Genomic DNA, 25,437 nt, shown 5'->3' with positions numbered 1-25,437 from the left:
TCCACCTCTTCCTGATTCTCCTCTAAAGAAAATCCCAGTACTTGCTGAGGTAACCACCCACCTGGACCTCAGAAGCAGCATTTAACTGGGACTGTCTAGGAAGACACTCAGGAAACTGCAAAGGGCCCACACCTACATCACATGTGTCCTATTTGGCTTAAAGCGCTGTGACTGCAATACAAGACGGCATCACTTGCTCCTGGTCCAAAGAAAGTCCACATTACTAGATGGTTTGCATAGTCCATATGTCTCTCCATGTCAGTGTCCCAGGCTATCTAACTTTATGCTTCCCACTCTACCAGACATCAAGACACCCGAAATTAGGCATCCACCCACCTGTGGTGAGAAGATCTGCCCACATAAGGTCTCCACCCTCTGGAACATCTGTCCGCAACCCTTGAGACTCGAAGAGGTCAGCCTAAAGTCCCCAAGAAGCCTGAAGGCTCAAGTCTTTTTCTACCTACGGTGAGGACTCTTCACACTAAGCTCTAAAGAACAAACCCATTCACCCACCACAATCCAACCACTAGCTCGCCATTTCATCTGCTCCCACATACAAGGTTTTCTCTCACCTCGTCGCCATCGACTGACGCGAGGATCTCACGTTCACGCACCGGCTCCACCTGTGGCACCGGGAACCGTCTTTGCCTCTATCTACCCTGTGCGATACACTTTCTGCATTCCTGTTCACCTTACCTCAAAAGGCTGTCAGATGTTAGAAATGAAGCAAAGACTCCTTCCTAAAAACACTTACAAAATGTATTCGTTTCCGAGTTGTTCGCATGACTAAGAGACTGAAAAACAAGGTCTCTTTTGGAATTAGCATTGCCTGGATTCAAGTCACTGTGGTGGCCTTGGTACTGCTTTAGCGCTGCAAGTGCTTGGTGCACTTTAACGCTGGAGCATTCCACTCGAGGGTTATTGGACAGCAGCGCTTCGTTTCAAACAGCGCAGGTTTAATAGGCAAGCCCTGAGCTCGCAGTGTGACCCTGGCACATTGTTCCGCGTTAGTAAGTATCCGAGCTGCACTCTCTGTGCCACGCTTGTTGCTGCTGCACTCCCTGTGCCACGCTTGTTGCTGCTGCACTCTCTGTGCCAGCTTATTGCTGCTGCACTCTCTGTGCCACGCTTGTTGCTGCTGCACTCCCTGTGCCACGCTTATTGCTGCTGCACTCTCTGTGCCAGCTTATTGCTGCTGCACTCCCTGTGCCACGCTTGTTGCTGCTGCACTCCCTGTGCCACGCTTGTTGCTGCTGCACTCCCTGTGCCACGCTTGTTGCTGCTGCACTCTCTGTGCCAGCTTATTGCTGCTGCACTCTCTGTGCCACGCTTGTTGCTGCTGCACTCCCTGTGCCACGCTTATTGCTGCTGCACTCTCTGTGCCAGCTTATTGCTGCTGCACTCCCTGTGCCACGCTTGTTGCTGCTGCACTCCCTGTGCCACGCTTGTTGCTGCTGCACTCTCTGTGCCAGCTTATTGCTGCTGCACTCTCTGTGCCACGCTTGTTGCTGCTGCACTCCCTGTGCCACGCTTGTTGCTGCTGCACTCTCTGTGCCAGCTTATTGCTGCTGCACTCTCTGTGCCACGCTTGTTGCTGCTGCACTCCCTGTGCCACGCTTATTGCTGCTGCACTCTCTGTGCCAGCTTATTGCTGCTGCACTCCCTGTGCCACGCTTGTTGCTGCTGCACTCCCTGTGCCACGCTTGTTGCTGCTGCACTCTCTGTGCCAGCTTATTGCTGCTGCACTCTCTGTGCCACGCTTGTTGCTGCTGCACTCCCTGTGCCACGCTTGTTGCTGCTGCACTCTCTGTGCCAGCTTATTGCTGCTGCACTCTCTGTGCCACGCTTGTTGCTGCTGCACTCCCTGTGCCACGCTTGTTGCTGCTGCACTCCCTGTGCCACGCTTGTTGCTGCTGCACTCCCTGTGCCACGCTTGTTGCTGCTGCACTCCCTGTGCCACGCTTGTTGCTGCTGCACTCCCTGTGCCACGCTTATTGCTGCTGCACTCTCTGTGCCAGCTTATTGCTGCTGCACTCCCTGTGCCACGCTTGTTGCTGCTGCACTCCCTGTGCCACGCTTGTTGCTGCTGCACTCTCTGTGCCAGCTTATTGCTGCTGCACTCTCTGTGCCACGCTTGTTGCTGCTGCACTCCCTGTGCCACGCTTGTTGCTGCTGCACTCTCTGTGCCAGCTTATTGCTGCTGCACTCTCTGTGCCACGCTTGTTGCTGCTGCACTCCCTGTGCCACGCTTGTTGCTGCTGCACTCCCTGTGCCACGCTTGTTGCTGCTGCACTCTCTGTGCCAGCTTATTGCTGCTGCACTCTCTGTGCCACGCTTGTTGCTGCTGCACTCCCTGTGCCACGCTTGTTGCTGCTGCACTCTCTGTGCCAGCTTATTGCTGCTGCACTCTCTGTGCCACGCTTGTTGCTGCTGCACTCCCTGTGCCACGCTTGTTGCTGCTGCACTCCCTGTGCCACGCTTGTTGCTGCTGCACTCCCTGTGCCACGCTTGTTGCTGATGTTGGCTCTGTGCTTGGTGGCTGAAGGCGTTCATCACGAGCGTGTTCTGGGATCACGTAGCCTTTTCATTGCCATGTCAGGAGTGTGACATTAATTACCCTGAAAACGTGTTTAAATAGTTATTTTCCTTTTTGATAACATGTGTTCAACTTTTATAACCGTCAGTCTTCAAGGCCTGGTTGGAGATCAGTTCTTAAGGATCATGTGGGGTCATTGGTAAAGGAAGGCGATGTTAGGTGATACATTACATTTTTTCTCCCAGATTCAAGAGATTCCCTGTGAATTGGAAATATCTGCTCAGAAACTGCATACGAGGGTAGATCACATCCCCTAAATAAATGTGCTGAGTGCCAAGGGGGTGCCTAACATTGCTTGGCTGAAGCGTCCAATGGCATGCCCCTGCGGTGGGAATTTATAAACATGTGAGGTGGGGTTTGAGGGCAGGGGGCGCTCGTGCCGCCCTGTCACTTTCTCCCCTAGGTTAACAGCGCCGGGATATCCCTTCGGACCGGTGATGAGGGTGCACTTTATAAACACTTTAAATAAATAAAAAATAAGTAAACTGCCGCAGGCACGGGGAGACTTCGCGAGAGGGAGAAAGAGGAGGAGGGAGGGCGAGGTAAAGTGATCAGAGAGGGAGAAGAGAGAGAGAATGGATGGAGAGAGAGGAATTTCGGGAACAGATGTAGGGAGTGCGGCTCGTTTACATCGAGAGAGGAAGTGAAGTCTTGAATTTGTGAAGTACATGGCTGGTGATTCCAAAATACACAAGTGTAGATTGAGAAAGAGGAGTACAGAATGGGGTGTCATAAATGTAGCTGCACCTTTTAACCTCTCTAGAGATGAAGCAGAGGTGCCCGCAGAATGTTCACATTTCTTTTCTTTTTCTCCTTGAATCACAGGTTAAACTTGTGAATATTAGAAATGACGACATAACAGATGGGAATCCCAAGCTGACTCTGGGGTTAATATGGACCATCATTTTGCACTTTCAGGTAAGTCTGGCTTCGGTGCCGCAGAGCGCGCACGTCACACAATGAGGGGTTCTGGGTTATGTTGTGGGGGCGGGGATTGTATGGATTCGAGCAACAAAAACGTGGAAGTACATTCTAGTCGCCGTGCCTGTCTTACATTTCACTGCAGACTTCTTTGGGTTGTGTTAGAACGAGGAAATCGTTCTCTTTGAAAAGCCTGCGTGTTGTACCTGGTATGATGAAATGCTTGCATGCTGGTTTTTCATTTTCGATAAACAGATTGCCCTGCAGTTTGTCTGGTATTCTCAGTTTGTTTGACATCTTGTTTCCTCTTTGTGAAGAGAATGTCCATGCGTTCCCTCCTTAGGGGCCAGATGTCGCTCGTGCTCCTGAAGAAATAGTAACAAGCATTGGCATAGCCAATAAGTCTCGCCTTTGGGAACTTTTAAGTGTTTAGCCATGCAACAGTTGATGTTGTTGCACCAAGGATATTGTGCTGCATAACTCATTGCTTATAAGGTCCCAAAAGCGAGACCTATTGGCTATGCCAATGCTTCTTTCTTTAGATTCTGGGAACTGTAGTTCAGATTTTATAATGGGAACAAAGGAATACAGGAGGCAAAGAAATCTGGGGCTGGATGAGATTCTCGTGCATTCAACTAGGCAACGTGGTAGCTCTTCTTCCTAAAATTGACATATAATGTCTAATACAGAACTCAGAAACGTTCTCCAAACCAGTGCACACAATATGCCGAAAGATGAAAATTGTTCCTTCTGACCCTACTAGCAAAGCCTGATCCACAGAAAAAAATAAAACGGAGGACCCCGTGGGAGCAATTGTTACCTCAGACCTGATCAATCTCGCCACGCCCCAGGTCCTGGAGTGGCTAGTAATTGGTCCATGTAGTAATTTAAGAACATGGGGCCTCAGGGACTCCATCCTTCATAGATCTCCAAGAGCCTTGCATTGCTTGTTGTCCCCTGAACGGCGCTTCCTTCCCGACATGCATCACGGAGCTGCAGGGTTAGTGTTTAACCCCTACAATTGGTCCATTGCCAGCTGTGACGTCACCAGCCTGCGCCAACGTTTTTAGCCACAACTTTGTCTAATAGGGCTTGAAGGTCGTAACAAAGTTGGGGAAACGAAAGTGCTAGAAGTGTTTAACTGATAATGCAGGGTTGGCTGAATAAGTCACACAAGCCATGGTTCAAACTTTCAGCTTTTTTTTCGAGTCAAACCGGACTGATGGCAACCCAACCCCATTTGTTGTGTATGCTAGATAGGAGAGCTGGATTTGTGCCAACCCCCGTTTGAGCGAGGCAGTGATTAAAACGGGCATCAGTAGTATTTGTATTCACATTCGCATTAATGGTCACACAGCCCCATGTCATGGATCTGTATTAGTAACGGATATGCAAATCTATAACTTATTGGTAAACGTGGTCTTCAAGTCTACTGTTTATCTCGAGTCATTGGACTTAAACACCCATGTTTAAGAAACGAGTCCAACAAAGTATTTTGTGCGGCATGCATGGAATCAGTCTTGCCTTGGTTTCGACCGACTGAAGCTGTTTTGTGATGGTGTTTCTTTTTCTTCTTTCAGTTCTCCCTTATCTCCGTGTTAGTCAGCCTTTGGTGCTGATAGCCCAGGTGCAGCCATAACAAGCGCTCGCCATGACGTATACTTTTTGCTTTTTCTGCTGTCCCACTTGGACGGCCTCGCCTGCTAAAAGGTTTCTTATCTTTATGGGGCCATGTGTTTGGCCCCATAAAGATAAGAAACCTTTCACGGCAGAAGGAAGGCAGACCAGCCCGTCCAAATGGGACGGCTCAGAAAGCCGAACGAAAACGTCACTACTAACTCTTTTCCAATGGCTGGCCACCATTTAGCATAAACGGTGACGCCAGCCAATGGAAAAGAGGGGCGGGGCTTAATGCCCTTTACACAAAATGCCCCAAATCATTAAATCTCGCCAGCGAGACTGCGCATGTCCACAGCCTACGCCAGGCGAGACCTAAAAATAGTAGACCCTTTGTGAGAAAGAAGGGTGACATCCTTTAAAATCGTGTACATTCGGCTTGCCACTGAAGGTTCTAAAAATATTTCTTACCCTTCCTTGACTGCATAACAGATGTTAAATGCTGTGATCCTTTCGTAACTACACTGTAGGAAAAGATCAGGGGGTCTGTTCACAAACTGCACTTTGAAAGATGTTTAGCGGTACTACAATAGTACTAACGTACTGCAGAATGCGTTTACTAATCTATGCGAAGAGGTATACGACACCACCTCTCCTACAGTGTATGTGTGCTGCTCTCTGCCTTGATGGCAGAGATCACTGCACGTGTAAGTATATATATTAGTAGTGATTGTGAGACGGACGGGAAGGGTGCTGGGAAAATGGGGAATCTGTTTAGGCACGGGGAGATTAAGTGATTTGCCCAGAATCACAGGATGTTCAGCGTCATTGCCGAGACTCAAACCCAGTTCCCCAGTTTCTTGGTCGACTGCCCTAGCCGTTAGGCCAACTCCTCTATGTATAGTATGTATAGTAAAAATTCCTTAGCCACATTTTTCTTAAATTTTCAGATCTGGCTGCAAGTGCTTACAATAAGGCAGATGTTTCTCTTTAAAAATGGACATAACCGAACATTACCACTAACATTTCTTAAAAAGAGAGAAGTTGGAGGCAGAGGCTGCAGTGGGTCCTCTCTTGGCCCACTCTACATCAATGAGAAAGAGGGCATGAAATGGCAACCTTATTTTATTGCGAGTAGTGGACAGGGGACGCAATGTGCGATTCAATTCAATGTTTTTTAATGGGCAGTAAATGCCATTCGGATACAGATGCTAGAACAGGCCACCTCCAGCCCTCTTATTAATGGGATCTTACTGAGTTAATTATTTGCTTTTCAGTGCTTTATTCAGAAATTTGCCTCATAGGTAAACGTTTGCGTGAATGTTAATATTTTCTGATTTACCCGACGTGTATTGTTTTTAAATCACGCTTTTGTTTTGCTATTTTCAGAACATTTGTTTGTGCATCTAAAATCATAGCGAAGCGCAATTTTTAATTCAAAATGCAGCCTGAAACAAAAATAGAAATACATATTTAAGCACTAGGTGTCGCTATTGATGTCATGTGCGCAGTACTTGGGTTGACAGGGGGCCCTCACTGTTACACGAGAGCTGCAGTAACTCGTGCCGTAAAGATTAGTGGCTTTAAAAACAAGTTTTTTATAACTCATCAGACATCTAGTGTGTTTCAGTCTGAGTGTGTAAACTCGCTCGGTGGCCCAATGCTTCAAAACAGATCATTGAGGACAACAGACAGTGTCGAATTAGCTGGATCTCCCGAACACAGGTTCTAGCTGCTGGTGTCTGTTATAAATCTTCCATAATTTCTTTCCATATATGTGGTTCTCTTGCTGAAACAAATGAGTGTGATTGGTAGACACTGGTGTGATGCGCTGCTGCAGGCCCTCTACTTCCCATGCTACTCTGTCGAAGTGACACAATATTGTGGCGCAGAGGGCCTGCAGGAAGAATGGGGAACAGTCGTAGGTTACGTGGGAGGTAAGGGGTCTTGAGGAAAGGGAACTTTGACTTTGAAGGAGAAATACATATACAAGGTAAATGAGGGTAAACCTGGCAGCGAGGGAAAGGGAACAGTTATGTGCCCCTGTGCGGTGGATCAAAAGCACGAGAAATCATGCCACCTGGGCCCTATTACACATAGGGTGCACTTTTCATCTTTTCTCCGGTGTACACCTTTAAACAGGTGCGCCGTGCACAAACAGTGTAACTGTGCCCTATTACAGTGAATGCGCTGCCCCACGGCAGCTGCAAACACTTGCTGCTCTGGGGGCAGCACATTCAAGTGAAATACGGAGCAGCTGCTGCAAAGCTACTCTGTGTTCCACTGTGCAGGCGGAATCCCGCCTACACTTTAAGGAGGGATTAGACATCCTTTTGGTGGCGGACGCAGTGAGTGACTGGGTGCACCTTCAAGTATATGTCTGGGGAGTCCACTGCACGTACCTGCAAGGAGATGTCTGCGGGGTCCATGGGGCCTCCTTTTGCCCCTCCATAGGGCTGCCATCAGGCAGCGCACTGGCAGTGTGCCACCTTTTTGTAGTGCTCTTTCAGCGCGCCTCCTGACTGCTTCTGTGCCTTTGTGCCTGCATCCATAATATTGCCAGTGTTTTAAATGGGCCCGTACTGAGTACCGACCGGCACTTTTTTATTTTGAGAGGGAGAGTACCTGCACTTCTGAAGAGTGACGTAATACGTTTAATCGGAGAGTACTAGCACTTCTCAGAAACAAGCAGGTACTCTGATACAGAGTACCTGCACTTCTGTTTTTCCATTTCAAGCCCTGAATGTGGCACAGAGGCAAAGAGATTCCCTCATTTGCACGGGGCCACACCCACATGCAAATGAGGTAACGCCCTCTTGGGATAGCACTGGCAATGCATGTGTGCCAGTCTGTATTACAGAAAGGGCTACACAAGCATTGCGGCCCCTTCTGCCATACCAAAGTGCCCCGGGGGTACACAAAGTAGGCGCAAATGCCTGTTGAGCTCCTGGGGCACTTTTTGTAAAAGGTCCCTGGTGGGTAAAGTGGTGGGCATGAGGGTCGGACAGGGAATGCCGGCATAGAGTGGGGCAGGAATGGGAACTGGCAAGGAAAGAGACAAGTGTATCAGTTGGTGAGGTGCAGGAAGGTAGGGCGTCTGCGGGGATGCGGTAGGTGCATCCATTTCAGCAGTCAGCGATCTAGCAGGGGCTGCTTCAGTGCATCATATCTGACTCAACAAAACTGATTTCTGTAGCAGTGTAATAGCAGAGTCCAATAGAGGAGCTTAGAGAGGTAGCGGCAGCGTTGGTGTGAAATGTGAGCATGCAAGTTTATATGAATATATTAAGAAAACAATGCATCAGTGGCGCAGCGCAAAATGACCCCCCCCCCCCGCAGAGTGGGCTCAATAGGGGCCCCAGAACAGTTGGGGCCCCCTACACTGTTGGGGTCTTCTCAGTAAAGTAGAGTGGCTTTCCTGAGCATTTAACTATTTCTTATTCCATGCCAATTTCATACATTCTGTGAGGCATGTAATGGTATGGCTTAGATGGTGAGGGGCCCCTCCAAAACAAGAAACCCTGGGGGCCCTCACAATGGGGTTCTGCAGGGGTCTCCGTTACACCCCTGCAATGCATACGAGTTTGGTGAAGATAAACGGGTACGACATAGAGAGATGTTAAGCTTTATTCTTTGTGATTTCTCAAATAATTGTTTAAAAAATTTACATCTTCATCAAACTCTTCTGAATTGCTTAATGAATGTAATCATTTAAACCTTTGCCTGCTAATTTTTTTTGCAGTACTATTAAAAAACACGTGGAGTAGGGGGCTTATCCTCGGCATAGGAAGGCTCACGCACACATAGAATGTGCTTGCATTATTTTTTTTCCCCTAAACTGGTAGCATCAGTGTGTAAGACCTGCAAGTAGTGATCTATGTGGTACTGACTGTGGGGTTATCTAGTGAGAGGATTACTGAGACCCCACTGTTATCAATGCCCTTACCGCAGAACTTTAGTCAGAACTTGGAAACCAATTACTGTCCCATGTGGCATCCAAAAAGTCATTAAGATAAATATTGCAATGGATCCCTGCGACAATGAATATTATAATGATCTAAAGAGACATCATTCACGAGTGGAGGTCCGTGAGGAGGGGAGCTAGTAAGGAAGGCTAAATGTTGGTTCGTGCTCACTAGCAATATCTGATGCTTACTGAGGACAGCCACTCTTTCAATTGGAAGCAAATACAATTGGAATAATGTAGAAGTCTTGTCTGTTCACTGCTCTCTTTATGTTTTTACATGAAAAATATTTCTAAGTCATTTTAATTGCCTGAAGGCACTTCATAGTATGGGCTGATGCGATTATGCCAGCCTCAAGTGTCTGTGGGCTGCAGTTACCTGACAGCAGTCCTGCCCTCCTCACGGTGAGCTGCTGCGTGAACAAGTAGCAATGCATTCAGCTAGTGTCAGCAAAACATTTGTGGAAACCGACTAACCATTTAAATTCCGACCTTGTTTTTAAAGATATTTTCAGAATAATAATGAAAGCATTTTGTTTGTTATTTTCAATTTGGATCTGTTTACAGGATAATTGTGTTTGTGTGAGGAAAAACAATGAGTTTGTGCCTTAAATAGGCTAATGGAATTTCACTGTTTGTCCCTATGTCAGCCTTTTGTGTCAATTCATTGTTTTCTTTGTCAAAATGCCATGGCTGTCAAGGGCTACTAAATTTAACCTGAAGTTGTTGGAGAGAAGTCTTTCTTCAAACTGATTGTTCGAATTCTACAAGGATTGATCAGAAGCAGGACTCCGGGATTTCAATAGAGCTGTTGCAGGGACTCTGCTCTGGAACTGAACTATACTTAGAACCATAGAACATCAGTATGTATGGACTGAGTCACCATACCACCTCAGTATCTATGAGTCCAAGTCCAACTAGCGATAGTGCTACACTTGCCATCCTAACCTTTCCAGAGAAACAAGTGAATTGGCACCCCAGAACACAACACTCTTGACCCTCTCAGGTATCATGGCAACAGGACACACCCTTTTGCTCTCCCACTCGTGCTTGTCCACAATAAGATAACCACGAGACACGAAGGAAGTTTAGAATATTTATTTAAACTATTGTGCTCTGAAATGCAGTATATGTGCCACAATTAGAAAACAAATGTACAATAAACAAAATACTGTTAGCATGGTTAATAATCCATATCCCATGAAAAGTTGTGTCATTTTATAGGACAGAGTAACATAAACCCCCCTCCCTTGCCACTGAAGCTGAATGGTTATATATCAAAGATCTCTGGGATTACTGGCAGACGCCATACCTTAGCATTCACAGATGAACGTCCTACATCTCAGCGCACACACTGCTCATGTCTCAGAACTTTCGTTCCATATTTGTGTTTCTGGCTCATGTGATCATCTATATGACAAGACTTGTGCATATAAACAGCAGCTGCATTCTTGTGTCATATCTAGGTGCTAGTGCCTGTCCCGAAAGAATAACAATGGACATTGTTATTTGACCTTGTCAGTGGTGTTCAGACTAAATCCCTGCAAAGGAATAGAACGAAAAAACATATGCAGGTTCCGTGTTCAAGTATAATGTGGCACAAAAGCAAACGCATTTATATATTAACGTGTGCAAAAGAAAATGAGGCCGACAACGTGCATAGTTAAGCTAACATAAGGAAAACTACAATGTGCCATGCAGGATTGAGAAGGCAATAAAAGCTGAAATGCGGTGCTTAATTTGTAAATAAATAAGTGCCTCGGCCAAAGGAATTTCACTGGAGGCCACTGCACATTGAACACCCTACCAGGGCTGCCAAATGTCAGCATCACTGTTGCCTGCTAACCATCACACTTCAAAAAATGAGACAAATTTGATTATTCCATCTAACCAAAGTTATAAAAATGACCTAAACTATGTATTGTTATTTTAATTTCAGTATATATTGAAATTTTAAATGGTCTGCTGATGTGCTTTTCTCAAAAATATACAGACAGCACCACCATGTGGTGGTGTGTTAGAAATAAGTGCCGGTGCCAAGTACTAGCAAACACCGGCACAGATTAAGCACTGCTCTAGGAGTTTGGAAAGGTACTATGGCTATAGCTCCGGTTCCAAAAACGATGTGCTTTGTACATAGTTGTGATCTACAAGTAGTTTTGAAGTCTCCTCTACTAGCCCGCATATGCTCTATCTGCTCGTGAGATGTTTTGTCAACTCTAGTGGGCTTAAACTTTCCCAATTGCTTGCCATTAGTTGGCATCATTGTCTCTCTTATTTACTTGCCTCCTATTCATTAGCTTGTGTGGGCTTTATGCATTTGTCTCCCCCCTGGAGTATGGACACATTACTTGTGTCCTTCTACTACTCATTTTTCAGTTGCTGCTTTTCTTTGTGTAAGCACTCCCCAAGAGTGCAAGTGTTTTACAAATTTTCCCTCATGTTAGCTCCCCTCTGTTGCATTTGTGGTACTCTTTTTCTGCCTGCCTGCTTCTTCCTGACCTCCATTGTAATCTACTTGCCCACATTGTGCTCTCTCTTATCTGTTTGACTGCAAACTATTGGCCAAGAGGGAAAGGGGGTGACCTGGGCCATGGCTCTGTAAGAATCTGTGGAGGATTAAAAGGGAGGGTTTCAGTTTTTGTCACGACACAAATGTTGGGCCTTGTCTCAGTCATTTACCTTAGTGTTGTCATTGTAAACAAATTCTGGCCATATAGACCAGTCCGAGACAGTGGAAAGAACACAGTCTAGCCATTTACTGCTAGAATGTGTTCAATGATAACGAGAGGAGGTCTTTATTGCAACCTATTCCATGGGACTGTGCTGGATGTTAAAGTAAGAGATAGGCATAAGGGTTCACATAAAGAGTAGGGGTGGGATAGAGTAACGGTAGGATTAAAGGTTAGGGTAAAGGGTGGACTAGTGTAGGGATAGAGTTAAAGGTTAGTGTAAGAGTTGGGCTATAATAAGGGTATGGTTAAAGGTTAGGGTAAGGGAAAGACTGGTGTAAGGGTAAGGTTAAAGCTTATAGTAACGTGGGCTAGAGTAAGAGTACAGTTAAAGATTAGGCTAAGAGGTGGGCTAGACTAATGGTGAGGTTAAAGGTTAGGGTAAGGGTAACAGGTGGACAGGTGTAAAGTTAGGCCTAAAAGTAATATAAAGCGGGCTAGAGTAAGGGTAGAGTTAAAGGTTCTAGGGTAAGAGAAGAGCTAGGCTACTAAGGGTAGGGTTATATCTCAGGGTAAGGGATGGATTACAGTGAAGTTGAGGGTTAGGTTACATCTTCAGGATTGAGGAAATGGCTAAGATGTAGGTAATGTATTTTTTAAGGTAAAGGTTGGGGTTTGGGGTAGTGAAAGATTGAGGTATGGCGAAATGGTTTAAGAGTTTGAATTAATGTATGAGTAAGTATTAGATGTTAGGTTAATTGTTACATTTTGGTCAATTGTCAAAGGTGGTGAAATGCAACTTTTTGCTACTATTTTGTTGTACTTCACAAGAAAATACCTAAGCTATAATTTTTGTATTCACTTTTTTATCACTACATTTTTGGATTAATATTTTTAATGAAACATTTTTAGAAGGGTGGATTTAGTTCAAGGGCTGGTGAGAGACTGAAACACTAGAGTGGAGTAGACAGGGGAGAAATGAGAGGCCACGTAATATCTGTGTGAAGGAAAATCATGGAGATGAGCAGAATGAATGTGTCAATCGAACAAGACCTAAAGATCAGAGCTAATCACCCATGAGGGTATTCAGGCACTGAGTACCCTGCTGCTAGGATCAGTTGCACAGCCAGGTCTTGAGTCCTTTCCTGAATTCCAGCAGGGAGGATGAGGTCTGAAGGTGAAGGTGGAGGTTGTTCTAGAACTTTGCAGTGAGGTAGGAGAAGGAACATCCTCCACAGTTGCTTCGGCGGATGAGGTGGGGTGAGAGCAAGGGAAGCAGAGCGCAGGTGTCTGGAGGGTTGGTGGACATTCAGGTGGTGGTTTATGTGTGCTGGTCCTTGGTTTTGTAGGACTTTTGTAGGTGTGGGTCAGCATCTTGAATTGGCCTTTCTTCTGGATGGGGAGCCAGTGGAGCTTCTTGAGGTGAGGTTGATGTGGGTCCGCTTTGGGAGGTCGAGGATGAGTCTGGCTACTGAATTCTGTATGGTCTGCAGTTTCTTCAGGACGTGCGAGGTGATTCCTACTTAGAGGATCAGGTTGTGCTGGTCTAAAATGATTTTTTAATCTCTATAGTGCTCTTCAATATCCAATCTCTCCCCCCCCCCCTTCGTTGCTCCTCTCCCCTTTTCTAACTTCCCTTACCCTGTCTCTCTCTCTTCTGCATGTTATATGTTTTAATGTCAGCAATTTTTACACTAGACTTACTCCCCCCGCCTTCCCTTCTTAGACCCTCAATACAAGTGGGCTGGGAATAGCTCTTCACCATTGAGGCTCCAGGAATTACAGATAACATGTGTCAGTAATTCAAAGATGAGTGAATGCCATGGTGTTATGAAATTAACTCTCTGGGTGAGTGATGAAATAAGGAAATATGGAGCAGATCAGTATTCTCACCTACATTTCCTAGGTTGATACTCAATTTTTGGCTAATTTCTCACTCAGAAATGTCATAATCTTTTTTGGTTACGAAATGTCTGTGTGTACTGGGGATGCAGTTTTATTTCACTGATTGTAATGCACAAGATAGCTCCATACCGAGTACTATTGGCTTAAAGGACAATTATCTTGAATGTGTGCTAAGCATCTTAGACTATGTGAGTGGTATGATTGATCGAACACCCACTGTCACTCAACAAAGCTACTGTGAACTCAGCGTTAACTGGCTATTTTTCACTTGTTATAATTTTTCGATGGTTGCACGTTTTAACACAACACTTGTTACTATTACAATTGGGAGTGTTTTACAGTGAAAAGGAAGCCGTCATTTAATCATTCTTGTCCTTGTACTGGTCCTCTCCTGGATCAGGTATTACAATGCTGTCTATGGAGATCTGCCTGAAAGAGAAACCGGGAGGCTCCACAGAGCACAGAACTATGTGTCTCGACTCATCATCTATCTAGAACTATCCAACCACATCATTTCAGCAATGAGGCTTTCCTATTGGCTAACGGACCAACCGAGTTGAGTTCAAAAGTGTGTGTTTCGTGCACACTGCTCTGGATAGCCAAGTAAGTACCTGACTCATTTTGGAATCGGCTGCTCTGATATCACCTGACTAAGAAACTCACTTCATGCTTCACCTGCACCTCATGAATGATTTGGAGGAAGATCTATGCATTCAAAGGCTTGGCATTATGGAATTCCTATGCATCCTACGACAGACTTATGTAGATTACTAAGTATCTGCTGGCCCAGGTCTTCTTATTTAGTGGATTTGCTTAGTACATGAGACAGTGGACAAAGACCTACATCATTGTTCACATGACTTTTCATGGTTTCGCACAAAGGACTCCTTGAGATCTCTGGGTGTGTTTCTACTCAAGGTTCTCAAACCAATAGAATACAGATTGGAGGAAAGGCTTCCTCTGTAGAGGCTGCTGCCCATTGGATCATGCGTCCACTGGTTAGTCACTGGAAATCAAGTCTTTTTAAATTTAGATAAGCAATGAAACTTGGCCTTGTTCTTGTCAGTAGTTTGATATTCATGCTACCCTTTGAGATTTAGTACTGGTGTGAACAGCCCACTGAGGGCATTATAGAACCCCTGAAGTTCTTAGAAAGCAGTCTGAGCAGTGCACGCCTAAAGATACACGCATATATCTTAAATTAAATCCCCTCTAAATGAAATTGGTTTCAAATTGCACCTATTATCGTAGTTTGTTCATAGTTTATCGTGGAGGCGACATCTTGTAAACCAAGTCAATAATTGAGGCTTCATACCATCACATTGAAAAGACACCCAATTTCTTGTCACTGGTTGCTTTTAGGTCTCGACTCCGATGCAGCGCATGCGCTGTTGCATCGCCTTGGCAAGATCTATTGTTGTTGCTTTTGTGTCCGGCTTCTGTGGAAGCGGGGTTGGTGTCCACTCTGTCGGCATTAGGCCCCGCCCACCTGGACTGGAGATTTCGCAAGCCTTGCTCTGGCTTTTTACTGTACAGCATTTTCGGCGCTCGCGCTTTTCAGGCAGCATTCTTGGCGTTCGTAATATTACCTTTTACCAAGGGGGTTTAAATGTCTGGTCAATATATATCTCCAGAACAGAAATATTCGCGAAGTGAAAATTTTTACAGATATTGCTTTCTTCACAAAAATTGATGTTTTATATACACCGTGTGTTCTTCCATAGGGCAGTACATATCCTGCTCCGTTTACACACCTACATTTATTGAGAAAGGAGCCCCCTTTCAGTGCACATAACTAACTCTGTGTGCACAATTCAACACTGCGTGAATTGGTCCGTATAGTCCGGTCCCAGCCTCTTATAAAGAATCGGAGCAGAAATCGTAGGTTAAAGTTGACGTCTGTGATGATTTCATTCACAATTGCGTGTTTTTAATGTAACATGCATTTAAACATACATCACACCAGGGGCTTCGCGAGCTGCCGCAGAGAACATACAGAACAGTACACATTTGTTTATGCAAGGAATTTTATTATTATTATTTTATGTTTTATTTTTAAAAAACTTTTTATTAAACAATCATCGGCATATGATCAATGAAATCAGTACGATACCGAAATATGCATGACAACAAGGCATTACAAAAGTAGATTACATGTAGTGAGGACTTTCAGGGGGGAAGTAAATCGTCAAGCTCGATACTTTGTGGGGGGGGGGACAAATATCTCCACGATAGGAGTTCCACTGTGACCAAATGCGGGCCCATTTTTTGGGGCAACCTCGGGCTGTAAACACTGTATTCTCTCTAAACATACACCAGTCCATATCATTCCCCCACCCATCTAGTTTAGGAGGGGCTGTCGCTCCCCAAGCCTGTGCAATATTTCTTAATGCCAGCATGAAACCCAAAGTTGCCCATTGTGTTTGGTGAATGTTCAGATCAGTCGGTTCCCAAATGTTTAGTAGGCACCTGTGTGCCTCCGGATGAATAGGGACAGTCAATACTGTGTTCATCGCTTCGTGGACCTCCTTCCAGTACCTTTGGACTAGGGTGCATTCCCACATAATGTGTATAAACGTGCCGGTGAGGCCACATTTCCTACGGCATTCCCCTGTTTCGCCTCTTCCCATCATCACCAGCCGAGGGCCAGCCATATATACTCTGTGCAGGATTTTAAGCTGAACAAGCCGTAATCGAGCCGGAATGGCCACCACCCGGGGCGAAGAGACCGCTTCCTGACAATCCTCATCGTCCAATTCTATCCCATCAGCTACCCATTTCCCCCTCAGAGCTAAAAGAGGGTTGTCCATGTGGTTTATTAGTTTATTGTAAATTAGCGAAATGGTCTTGTCTGGAACATGGCCATCTAATATTCTGTCCTCTAACGGGGATGAGTCGGGAAGGGATGTGCCTCTAGGGATCAGAGAATATAATGCGTGGCTAACCTGATTATATCAAAAGAGTTCGGCATCAGCAAGTTCGTATTGAGTCTGAAGGGCAGCAAATGGTTTCACTCCATCCTGTACCCACAGATCCTTGACTTGCGATATGCCAATTAGATCCCATTTATCAAATACTTTCGAGGACCACAGATTGCCAAGTTTTGCAGAGTCCCATAAGGGGGTAGCCATCGTTAATTTACCATCCCACCCCAGGGATTTATTCGCTGCATGCCATACTTTAACAGAGTGTCCAGTGGGTCTCGTAAGTCTGGATCTATTTGGTGTCGAGTAGAGAGAACAATTATTGTTCCCTCCGGGGAGGAGCCACTTATCCATCTGATAGCCCGGGTTGGTGAGATCACCGTAAGTACTATGGTTAATGGCTGCCAGATGAACAGCCCAGTAGTATTTTTTAATGTCAGGTAGGCTGATGCCACAGTCGTACCATTTTAACGTGAGTTTACTCAGGGCTATACGTGGTGACGCGTTCCATAACAGGTCTCTCTGGAGGCTTTCGATTTCTTTGAAGTATTTCGAGGGGACTGGGTCAAGTGTATTCTGCAAAACATAGAGAAAACGGGGTAGGGACATCATTTTAAAAAGAGCTGCCTTGCCCAATAGGGAGAGGGGAAGGGACTTCCAGCTGGCAATGTCTCGCCTAAGGCGGAGCAATGGTGGGAGAAGATTCTTTTCGTAGCGGAGTATAGGATCTAGGGAGAGGTATTTGAACCCAGTAGTACTAATTTGGATGGGACAATTGTGGGGTAGAGCAGGAGGGTCTCCCCGAAGAACATAAAGGTGGGATTTAGACCAGTTAATCCTGAAACCAGAATATTTACCGAACACGGCTAAGATATCAAGAACTGCTATAAGGGACTGTTTGGGCTCTGTTAAGTAAAGTAGTATATCATCCACATAAAGTGAGATGCGGTCCTCCCAGTCAGGTGACCATCGCATACCATGGACAACCGGGTCTTGTCGGATCCATGCGGCTAGTGGTTCCAGCGCTAACGCAAAAAGGAGGGGAGAGAGTGGACATCCTTGGCGGGTGCCCCGGTTCAGAACAAAGGAGTCTGACTTTTTGTTATTCACCACGACCTGCGCCATGGGTTTCGAATACAAGAGACGGACCCACCGTATGAATTCCAGGCCGAATCCTAACTTTCGGAGGGCTGCAATGAGGTAAAGCCATTCAATAGTGTTGAATTCCATAGTGGCATCTAGAGACACGAGGACCGCCGGCTCAAGTATCGTGCCCGCTCTGTCTAAGACACCGTGGACACGGCGCAGATTTAATGCAGTGCTCCTATGTGGAATAAAGCCGGACTGGTCCGGGTGTATCAGTTCTGAAATTACATTAATGAGACGGTTGGTTAGAACTTTAGCGAGAATCTTGGGTTCCGCATTGAGGAGGGAAATCGGCCTGTAGGAGGCACAGTATGTTTTGGGCTTACCTTCCTTGTGTATGGTTACTATGGTAGCCATACGTTGATCAAATGGTAACGTACCTAATTCTCTACTTTCCTCAAACATGCTTTTAAGATGAGTGGACAGCCTGTCAGGGCTGAGCTTGTATAATTCTATTGGGATACCGTACGGGCCAAAAGCTTTTCCCGAGTTCAGTGACCTAATTGCTTGCGCTGTCTCATCTGTTGTTAGGGGGCTGTCTAAAAGACGCTGATCTTCCGAGGAAAGAGTGGGGAGTTTGATGTCCCGTAATAGTTCGTAAGATTCGTCTTCGGTGTAGGACGCCTCTGCAGTGTAAATTAAATCAAAGTGCCTGGCAAAGCAGTCCGCTATATCTTGGGGGTCAGTCAGGCTAACGTCATTAACATCTTGTAGGACTGGGACCAATCTATTTGCCCATTCACGTTTATCAAGCCAGGCTATTAGTTTCCTGGTCTTATCTCCGAGATCATAGATCCTACCGAGTTACTCTCCCCAGCATCTTCGCTCTTTCTGTCAATAGTGCCTTATATTCATCTTGTTTAAGTCGCAATAAGTGAGTTAAGTCAGGTGTGATTGTCATTTCCATTTCTCTCTCTAAGCAATAAATCTCATCTTCTACACTCGTAATTTCTTTATATCTTTCCTTCTTTTGTCCAGATATCAGCGACAAGGCCTCTCCCCTTACCACTGTCTTAAATGCTTCCCATATTGTCTGGGAGGAGTCCACCGTACCCAGGTTTTCGGTAAAGTATGTATCTATTGTCTTAGTGAGTTCTTGACGGATTTTGGGGTTGCGAAGATGCCAGGGGTTAATAGGGACTACCCTACCCACCTTAGCTTGATCAAGGAGTATATGGACCCAAAGTGGTGAATGATCAGAAATGCCCCTAGCTAGGTGCCTGATTTCATGGATGAGTGAAATTTGAGGGGCGGGAATCAAAATATAATATAATCTAGATAGGCTACCATGAGCCCCCGAGTGAAAAGTGTACTGTATACTGTCAGGGTTATAGGCGCGTCAGCCATCCACCAGTCCCATAGTATTGAGAATGTCTGGCAGCCATCTATGTGAAGGCCCTAGCTCACGTGGTGGGTGGCGATCTAGTACACCCGACCCCACGGAGTTGAAGTCCCCTCCCAGTAGTAACACCCCCTCGGGCAATGAGAGGAGAGTGGCACGCAGGTCCTGAAATGTGGTGGTCTGGAGGCCAGACGGAACATAGACGGAGACTAGTGTGATAGTTCATCCCTCCCAGGACCCAGTGATACCTACGTAGCGGCCCCTGTCATCCATCCAAGTACGGTCTACATTGAGCGGGAAGGTGTTTTTCAACATTATGCCCACACCTTGTGGAGAAGTGTGGCTCAATGGTTAGAGCGGCAGACCCTGATGCAGAGGTCTGGCCCGGGACCAGGGTTCAATCCCCGCCTCGGCGGCTCTTGGATTCAATTTCCCCGGACCTGATAATTCTCGCCTCAGTGCCTATTCTAGTCATGGGTCCCACTGTGCAACTCTGGGCAATAGCTTGCTTAATCTCCACAACGGCCCCCACAGCGCTAGGATGCCTGGCTTCACCTTGGGGGGTGCCCAGGAGTGGACATTTCACAGAAAAACCAGGAAGGGTTCCACAGCGGTATGAATACAGCGCTACGAGACCTCTGGGTAGAAGTGCGCTATATAAGTACAAATACATTTACATTTACCTCTGGAACTTCTGGTAAATCCTGCATGCGCCACCAATTTGTACCCAGATCTACACAATGCTTTACATGAGCTGCCCATTAAGTGTGTTTCCTGTAGCAGGACAATGTCTGGGGCTTGCTTCCTAAGATATTGGAGAACTATGCCTTGGTCATGTAACTTATACGTTTTGCCGAAATAACAACTCTAACACAAACCAAACATACATTTCCTTCACACCTATCCCTATGCTTACTTCCCACCCGCACCCAACTCCAAACACCCCCCACCCTGCTACCCTGCCCCCTAGGCGCAAAACTGCCCAGTCTGAACTTACAGAGTGCCTGTCGCCCCAGTGAGTTAACTAATAGTAGAAAAAGAAGGGGGAAAAAATATATCAACGCCCCGTCCTCCTGTCCCCCGGCAATCCTATAAATTGTAAGTCTCTAACAGGATAACATCCCAGGCACTAGGCTACTACAATAATCTGAATCTGACAATAGGATCACCTGCATCCCGCTACCCGGTCAAACTGTGAGAGGGCCAACCGCCTCCCCCAGGTCTCACCCCCAGCCCTGCAAATCTGGATCACCATCTCCATCTCTGTCTCTAGTTCCGTTGTCCACTCGGTTGTCGAGCCAGTCTGAGGCTACCTCAGGATTATCAAAAAACCAAGCTTGTCCTTCTGCCTCCACGCGAAGACGGGCCGGGAACATAATGGCGTATTTGATTCCTCTTTCCCTAAGCCTCCCCTTAATGGTCATAAATGTTCGACGTTGTCTTTGGACCAGTTGGGTAAAGTAAGGAGAGAACGAGAGGTCCGCATTTTCATAGCGGAGGGGGGTTACAGTCCGAGCATGTTGGAGGATCGCATCTCAATCTCGAAAGTTGAGAACCCGTGCAATCAATGGGCGTGGAGGTGCACCAGGTTTGGGCCACCCGCCCGGAACTCTATGCGCTCTCTCAATAGTAAATAATTTCCCCAGGCCTTTAGGTCGAAGGTGATTAAGTATGGGTTCCTCCACAAATAGATCCGGAGCTGGCCCTTCCGCCTTTTCAGGCACACCAAGGATGCGAATGTTATTCCGCCTTGTGTGGCCCTCGCAATCATCCAGCTTGCGCTCGGCCATGTCACGGAAGGATTTAAGGTCCTGCACTGCTCTTTGGAGTAGGGAGACATCATCTGTTAAACTGGTGGTTTTAATGTCTAAATTCTTGACTTTTTCGTTCATTTTCGTAAGGTCGGCGCGGATTAGGTTCACGTCTATCGAAATGGTGTCCATTTTGTGTTCTAGGGAATCCTTTACTCCGTTGATGGCTGTCATGACATCCAGTAGTGTCAGCTCCAGGGCGGTGCTCTCAAGGTCTTCTGCCCCCTTAGATGTGTTGCGTGAGTCTGCAGGTGAACCCTTAGGGAGGGTGTAGCGATCGAGCTTGTTAGATTGGACCTGTTTCGTAGTTCTGGGACGCCGGGCTGCGTTCTTCTCTGAGTCGTTTCTCCCCGCCATTGTGTATTTAATCAGCAAGGTCCACCAACTGTGGCCGGTCCTGCTGCCACTTCTCGGGCGAGAGGCAGGAAGGGAGGGGGGGAGCACCCCAACAGCTGTCTAGACGGTCCCCGCTGATCTGAAAGGGCTGCTAGGAGGGTAGTAGGGCCCGCCCTGTGCGACCGTTGAGATGTGTGCAAGTGGTGGCGCTCGTTACTCCCCCTGACAATCTCTCACTTGCTGCGAGTTATTCTAGTCCCAAGGGGGGGGAGTCTTGAAGAGCAGCAGTCGTGGTGATTCTGTGGTAGAGTGTGTCCGCAAATCTGAAGGCCAGGACAGCTCACAGCGTGGCAAGCTGCTCACTGTTAGTGCTGCTCAGATCTCCTCACCCGATCACATCCTCACATCAGGCAGCGCGGCCGGAATAGGGCCCAGTAAGACGTGCAAGATCAGTGGCACTCTTCACACACCCCCAGACACCAACAGGGCTCTAGCTGCAGAGTATACTGTCGCCTCAGGTCCGCTCTGCGATGGTGGAAGGCACAAAGCGCCACGATGTTCACAGGTGCACACTTTCCCCCTCGTAGGTTCCAGGCAGTAGGCTGATATAAATGCCCATTTCCAAGGGGTCCGCTCCCAAAACCCGTGGGCTGTTAAAGGAGTCCCGCTGGCCACCCACAGAGCAGCACCGGGTGGGGCTCGACGGGTCACTCACCACTCAGGCGGCAGCGCGGCTCCCGGGAGAGTCCCGGCGAAATCCGCGCCTGGCGGCCAATATAAAAGCGCCCAGGCGGGGTTCCAAGGATGTCTGCAGCACAATCCTCCCCGCGACCGGGAGGCGCCGCGCCCATATGTCACAGCGCTCACCAACCTCGGTGCGCTCCGCCGACCGGCGACTTCCGGTCCGAGGCGGCCACCCTCACTGCTCACAGCGCTAGCACGAGGAGATACTTTAGCCCCAGGTGTCAGGGATGCGGACAGGCCTCAAAAGACAGGACCTGTTTCTTACGTTTGGAGGCAGCGTCGGAGCTCAGGATAGCACGGACGGGCACCGTTCACGCTCAGCACGCCGTATCAGGTGTCAGAGGCCAGGATAAGTCGCAGGATTAATGCCGGGGAAGAGGTTGTGGCGGAGCTGAGGATTTATGCCGCCAGCTTCGTCGAAGCTAGGCCACGCCCCCAATCGAATTTTATTATTTTAATGTCCCTCGGTAGTACTGTGCCTTTTGTACCTTTCTATACAACTAAGTAGACACTTTACGCACGGTCACACCTAAGTATAATAAAGCGCAGCCGCTATAAACCCTGTTTTCGCATTTTTAGTTATTTTTCAATATTACATGTGACACCTCGTTAACGTATGCCAACGTACATACTTCCACAGGAAACAAACATCTCCCGCATCACTTTATTTACTGTCTGGGAGGTAAATCTGTTGATCTTATCTTTAGAGCCATCCACTGTGGTTTCCCGGCAGTACTCCTACAATCCTCTGCCATTTCCAAAATGTCGGAAATTTACTCCTGGGTGACTTTTCTTCAGAATCAACCCTATATCTGTCGCAACCAGGTCAGCAGAGTTGTGGTAGAGCCAGAGAACCAGGTCAGCAGAGCTGCTCTAGAGCCAAAGTAACAGGTCAGCAGAGCTGCTCTAGAGCCTAAGAACCAGAGGGCATATTATCAAAGCGGCGATTATGGGCTTGATAATATGCCGCAGAGAATTACAATAGAAGCCCATGTTAACACCAGAACATGGGCTTCTATGGGAATTCGCAAGGGCATACTATCAAGCCCATTATCGGCGCTTTAGCGGCAGTTTTCTGCCACTAAAGTGGCGATAATTTCTTGATATTATGCCCCCAGGTCAGCAGAGCTGCTCTAGAGCAAGAGAACCAGGCCAAGAGAGCTGCTGTAGAGACAGAGAAACCAGGTCAGCAGAGCTGCTTCAAAGCCAGAGAACCAGGTCAACAGAGCCGCTATAGAGCAAGAGAACCAGGTTAGCAGAGCTGCTTCAAAGCCAGAGAACCAGGTCCGCAGAGTCGCTGTAGAGCCTAAGAACCAGGTCAGCAGAGCTGCTTTAGAGCCAGAGAACCAGGTCAGCAGAGCTGCTCTAGAGCCAGAGAACCAGGTCAGCAGAGCTGCTTTAGAGCCAGAGAACCAGGTCAGCAGAGCTGCTCTAGAGCCAGAGAAACCAGGTCAGCAGAGCTGCTGTAGAGCCAGAGAACCAGGTCAGGAGAGCTGCTCTAGAGCCAGAGAACCAGGTCAGCAGAGCTGCTTCAAAGCCAGAGAACCAGATCAACAGAGCCGCTGTAGAGCCAGAGAACCAGGTCAGCAGAGCAGCTTCAAAGCCAGAGGACCAGGTCAGCAGAGTCGCTGTAGAGCCTAAGAACCAGATCAGCAAAGCTGCTCTAGAGCCTAAGACCAAGGTCAGGTCAGCAGAGCTGCTCTAGAGCCAGAGAACCACGTCAGCAGAGCTGTTGTAGAGCCAGAGAAACCAGGTCAGCAGAGCTGCTTTAGAGGGAGAGAACCAGGTCAGCAGAGCTGCTCTAGAGCCAGAGAACCAGGTCAGCAGAGCTACTTCAAAGCCAGAGCCAGGCCAGCAGAGCTGCTGTAGAGCCAGAGAACCAGGTCAGAAAAGCTGCTGTAGAGCCAGAGAACCAGGTCAGCAAAGTCGCTGTAGAGCCTAAGAACCAGGTCAGCAGAACTGCTCTAGAGCCAGAGAACCAGGTCAGCAGAGCTGCTTTAGAGCCAGAGAACCAGGTCCGCAGAGCTGCTCTAGAGCCTGAGAAACCAGGTCAGCAGAGCTGCTGTAGAGCCAGAGAACCAGGTCAGGAGAGCTGCTCTAGAGCCAGAGAACCAGGTCAGCAGAGCTGCTTCAAAGCCAGAGAACCAGATCAACAGAGCCGCTGTAGAGCCAGAGAACCAGGTCAGCAGAGCAGCTTCAAAGCCTGAGGACCAGGTCGGCAGAGTCGCTGTAGAGCCTAAGAACCAGATCAGCAGAGCTGCTTTAGAGCCTAAGACCCAGGTCAGGTCAGCAGAGCTGCTCTAGAGCCAGAGAACCACGTCAGCAGAGCTGTTGTAGAGCCAGAGAAACCAGGTCAGCAGAGCTGCTTTAGAGGGAGAGAACCAGGTCAGCAGAGCTGCTCTAGAGCCAGAGAAACCAGGTCAGCAGAGCTGCTCTGGAGCCAGAGAACCAGGTCAGCAGATCTACTTCAAAGCCAGAGTCAGGCCAGCAGAGCTGCTGTAGAGCCAGAGAACCAGGTCAGCAAAGCTGCTGTAGAGCCAGAGAACCAGGTCAGCAATGTCACTGTAGAGCCTAAGAACCAGGTCAGCAGAGCTGCTGTAGAGCCAGAGAACCAGGTCAGCAGAGCTGCTTTAGAGGGTGAGAGCCAGGTCAGCAGAGCTGCTCTAGAACCAGATAAACCAGGTCAGCAGGGCTGCTCGAGAGCCAGAGAACCAGGTCAGCAGAGTTGCTCTAGAGTCAGAGAACCAGGCCAGCAGAATTGCTTCAAAGCCAGAGAACCAGGTCAATAGAGCTGCTGTAGAGCCAGAGAACCAGGTCAGCAGAGCTGCTTCAAAACCAGAGAACCAGGCCAGCAGAGTCGCTATAGAGCCTAAGAGCCAGGCCAGCAGAGCTGCTCGAGAGCCTAAGAACCAGGTCAGGTCAGCAGAGCTGCTCTAGAGCCAGAGAACCAGGTCAGCAGAGCTGCTCTAGAGCCAGAGATCCAGGTCAGCAGAGCTGCTTTAGAGCCAGAGAACCAGGTCAGGTCAGCAGAGCTGCTCTAGAGCCAGAGAACAGGTCAGCAGAGCTGCTTTAGAGCCAGAGAAACCAGGTCAGCAGAGCTGCTTTAGAGGGAGAGAACCAGGTCAGCAGAGCTGCAGTAGAGCCAGAGAAACCAGGTCAGCAGAGCCGCTTTAGAGCCAGAGAACCAGGTCAGCAGAGCTGCTCTAGAGCCAGAGATCCAGGTCAGCAGAGCTGCTTTAGAGCCAGAGAACCAGGTGAGGTCAGCAGAGCTGCTCTAGAGCCAGAGAACCAGGTCAGCAGAGCTGCTGTAGAGCCAGAGAAACCAGGTCAGCAGAGCTGCTTCAAAACCAGAGAACCAGGCCAGCAGAGTCGCTATAGAGCCTAAGAGCCAGGTCAGCAGAGCTGCTCGAGAGCCTAAGAACCAGGTCAGGTCAGCAGAGCTGCTCTAGAGCCAGAGAA

General features: G+C 47.7%; 1 protein-coding gene across 2 annotated transcripts in view; it reads left to right on the top strand.

The window, feature by feature from the left end:
- DST (dystonin) overlaps positions 1–25,437 on the top strand; it is a 1,436,897-nt gene that overhangs the window by 438,557 nt on the left and 972,903 nt on the right. For both annotated transcript variants that reach the window (XM_085610880.1, XM_085610881.1), the window contains one exon: positions 3,422–3,514. In XM_085610880.1, the coding sequence (XP_085467006.1) occupies positions 3,422–3,514 (93 nt within the window). The remainder of the gene's footprint in view (positions 1–3,421; positions 3,515–25,437) is intronic.

This window comes from Triturus cristatus, chromosome 6, assembly GCF_964204655.1.
Source record: "Triturus cristatus chromosome 6, aTriCri1.1, whole genome shotgun sequence".
Classification (NCBI taxonomy): Eukaryota; Metazoa; Chordata; class Amphibia; order Caudata; family Salamandridae; genus Triturus; species Triturus cristatus.
This window is presented reverse-complemented; position numbering and strand designations above follow the sequence as displayed.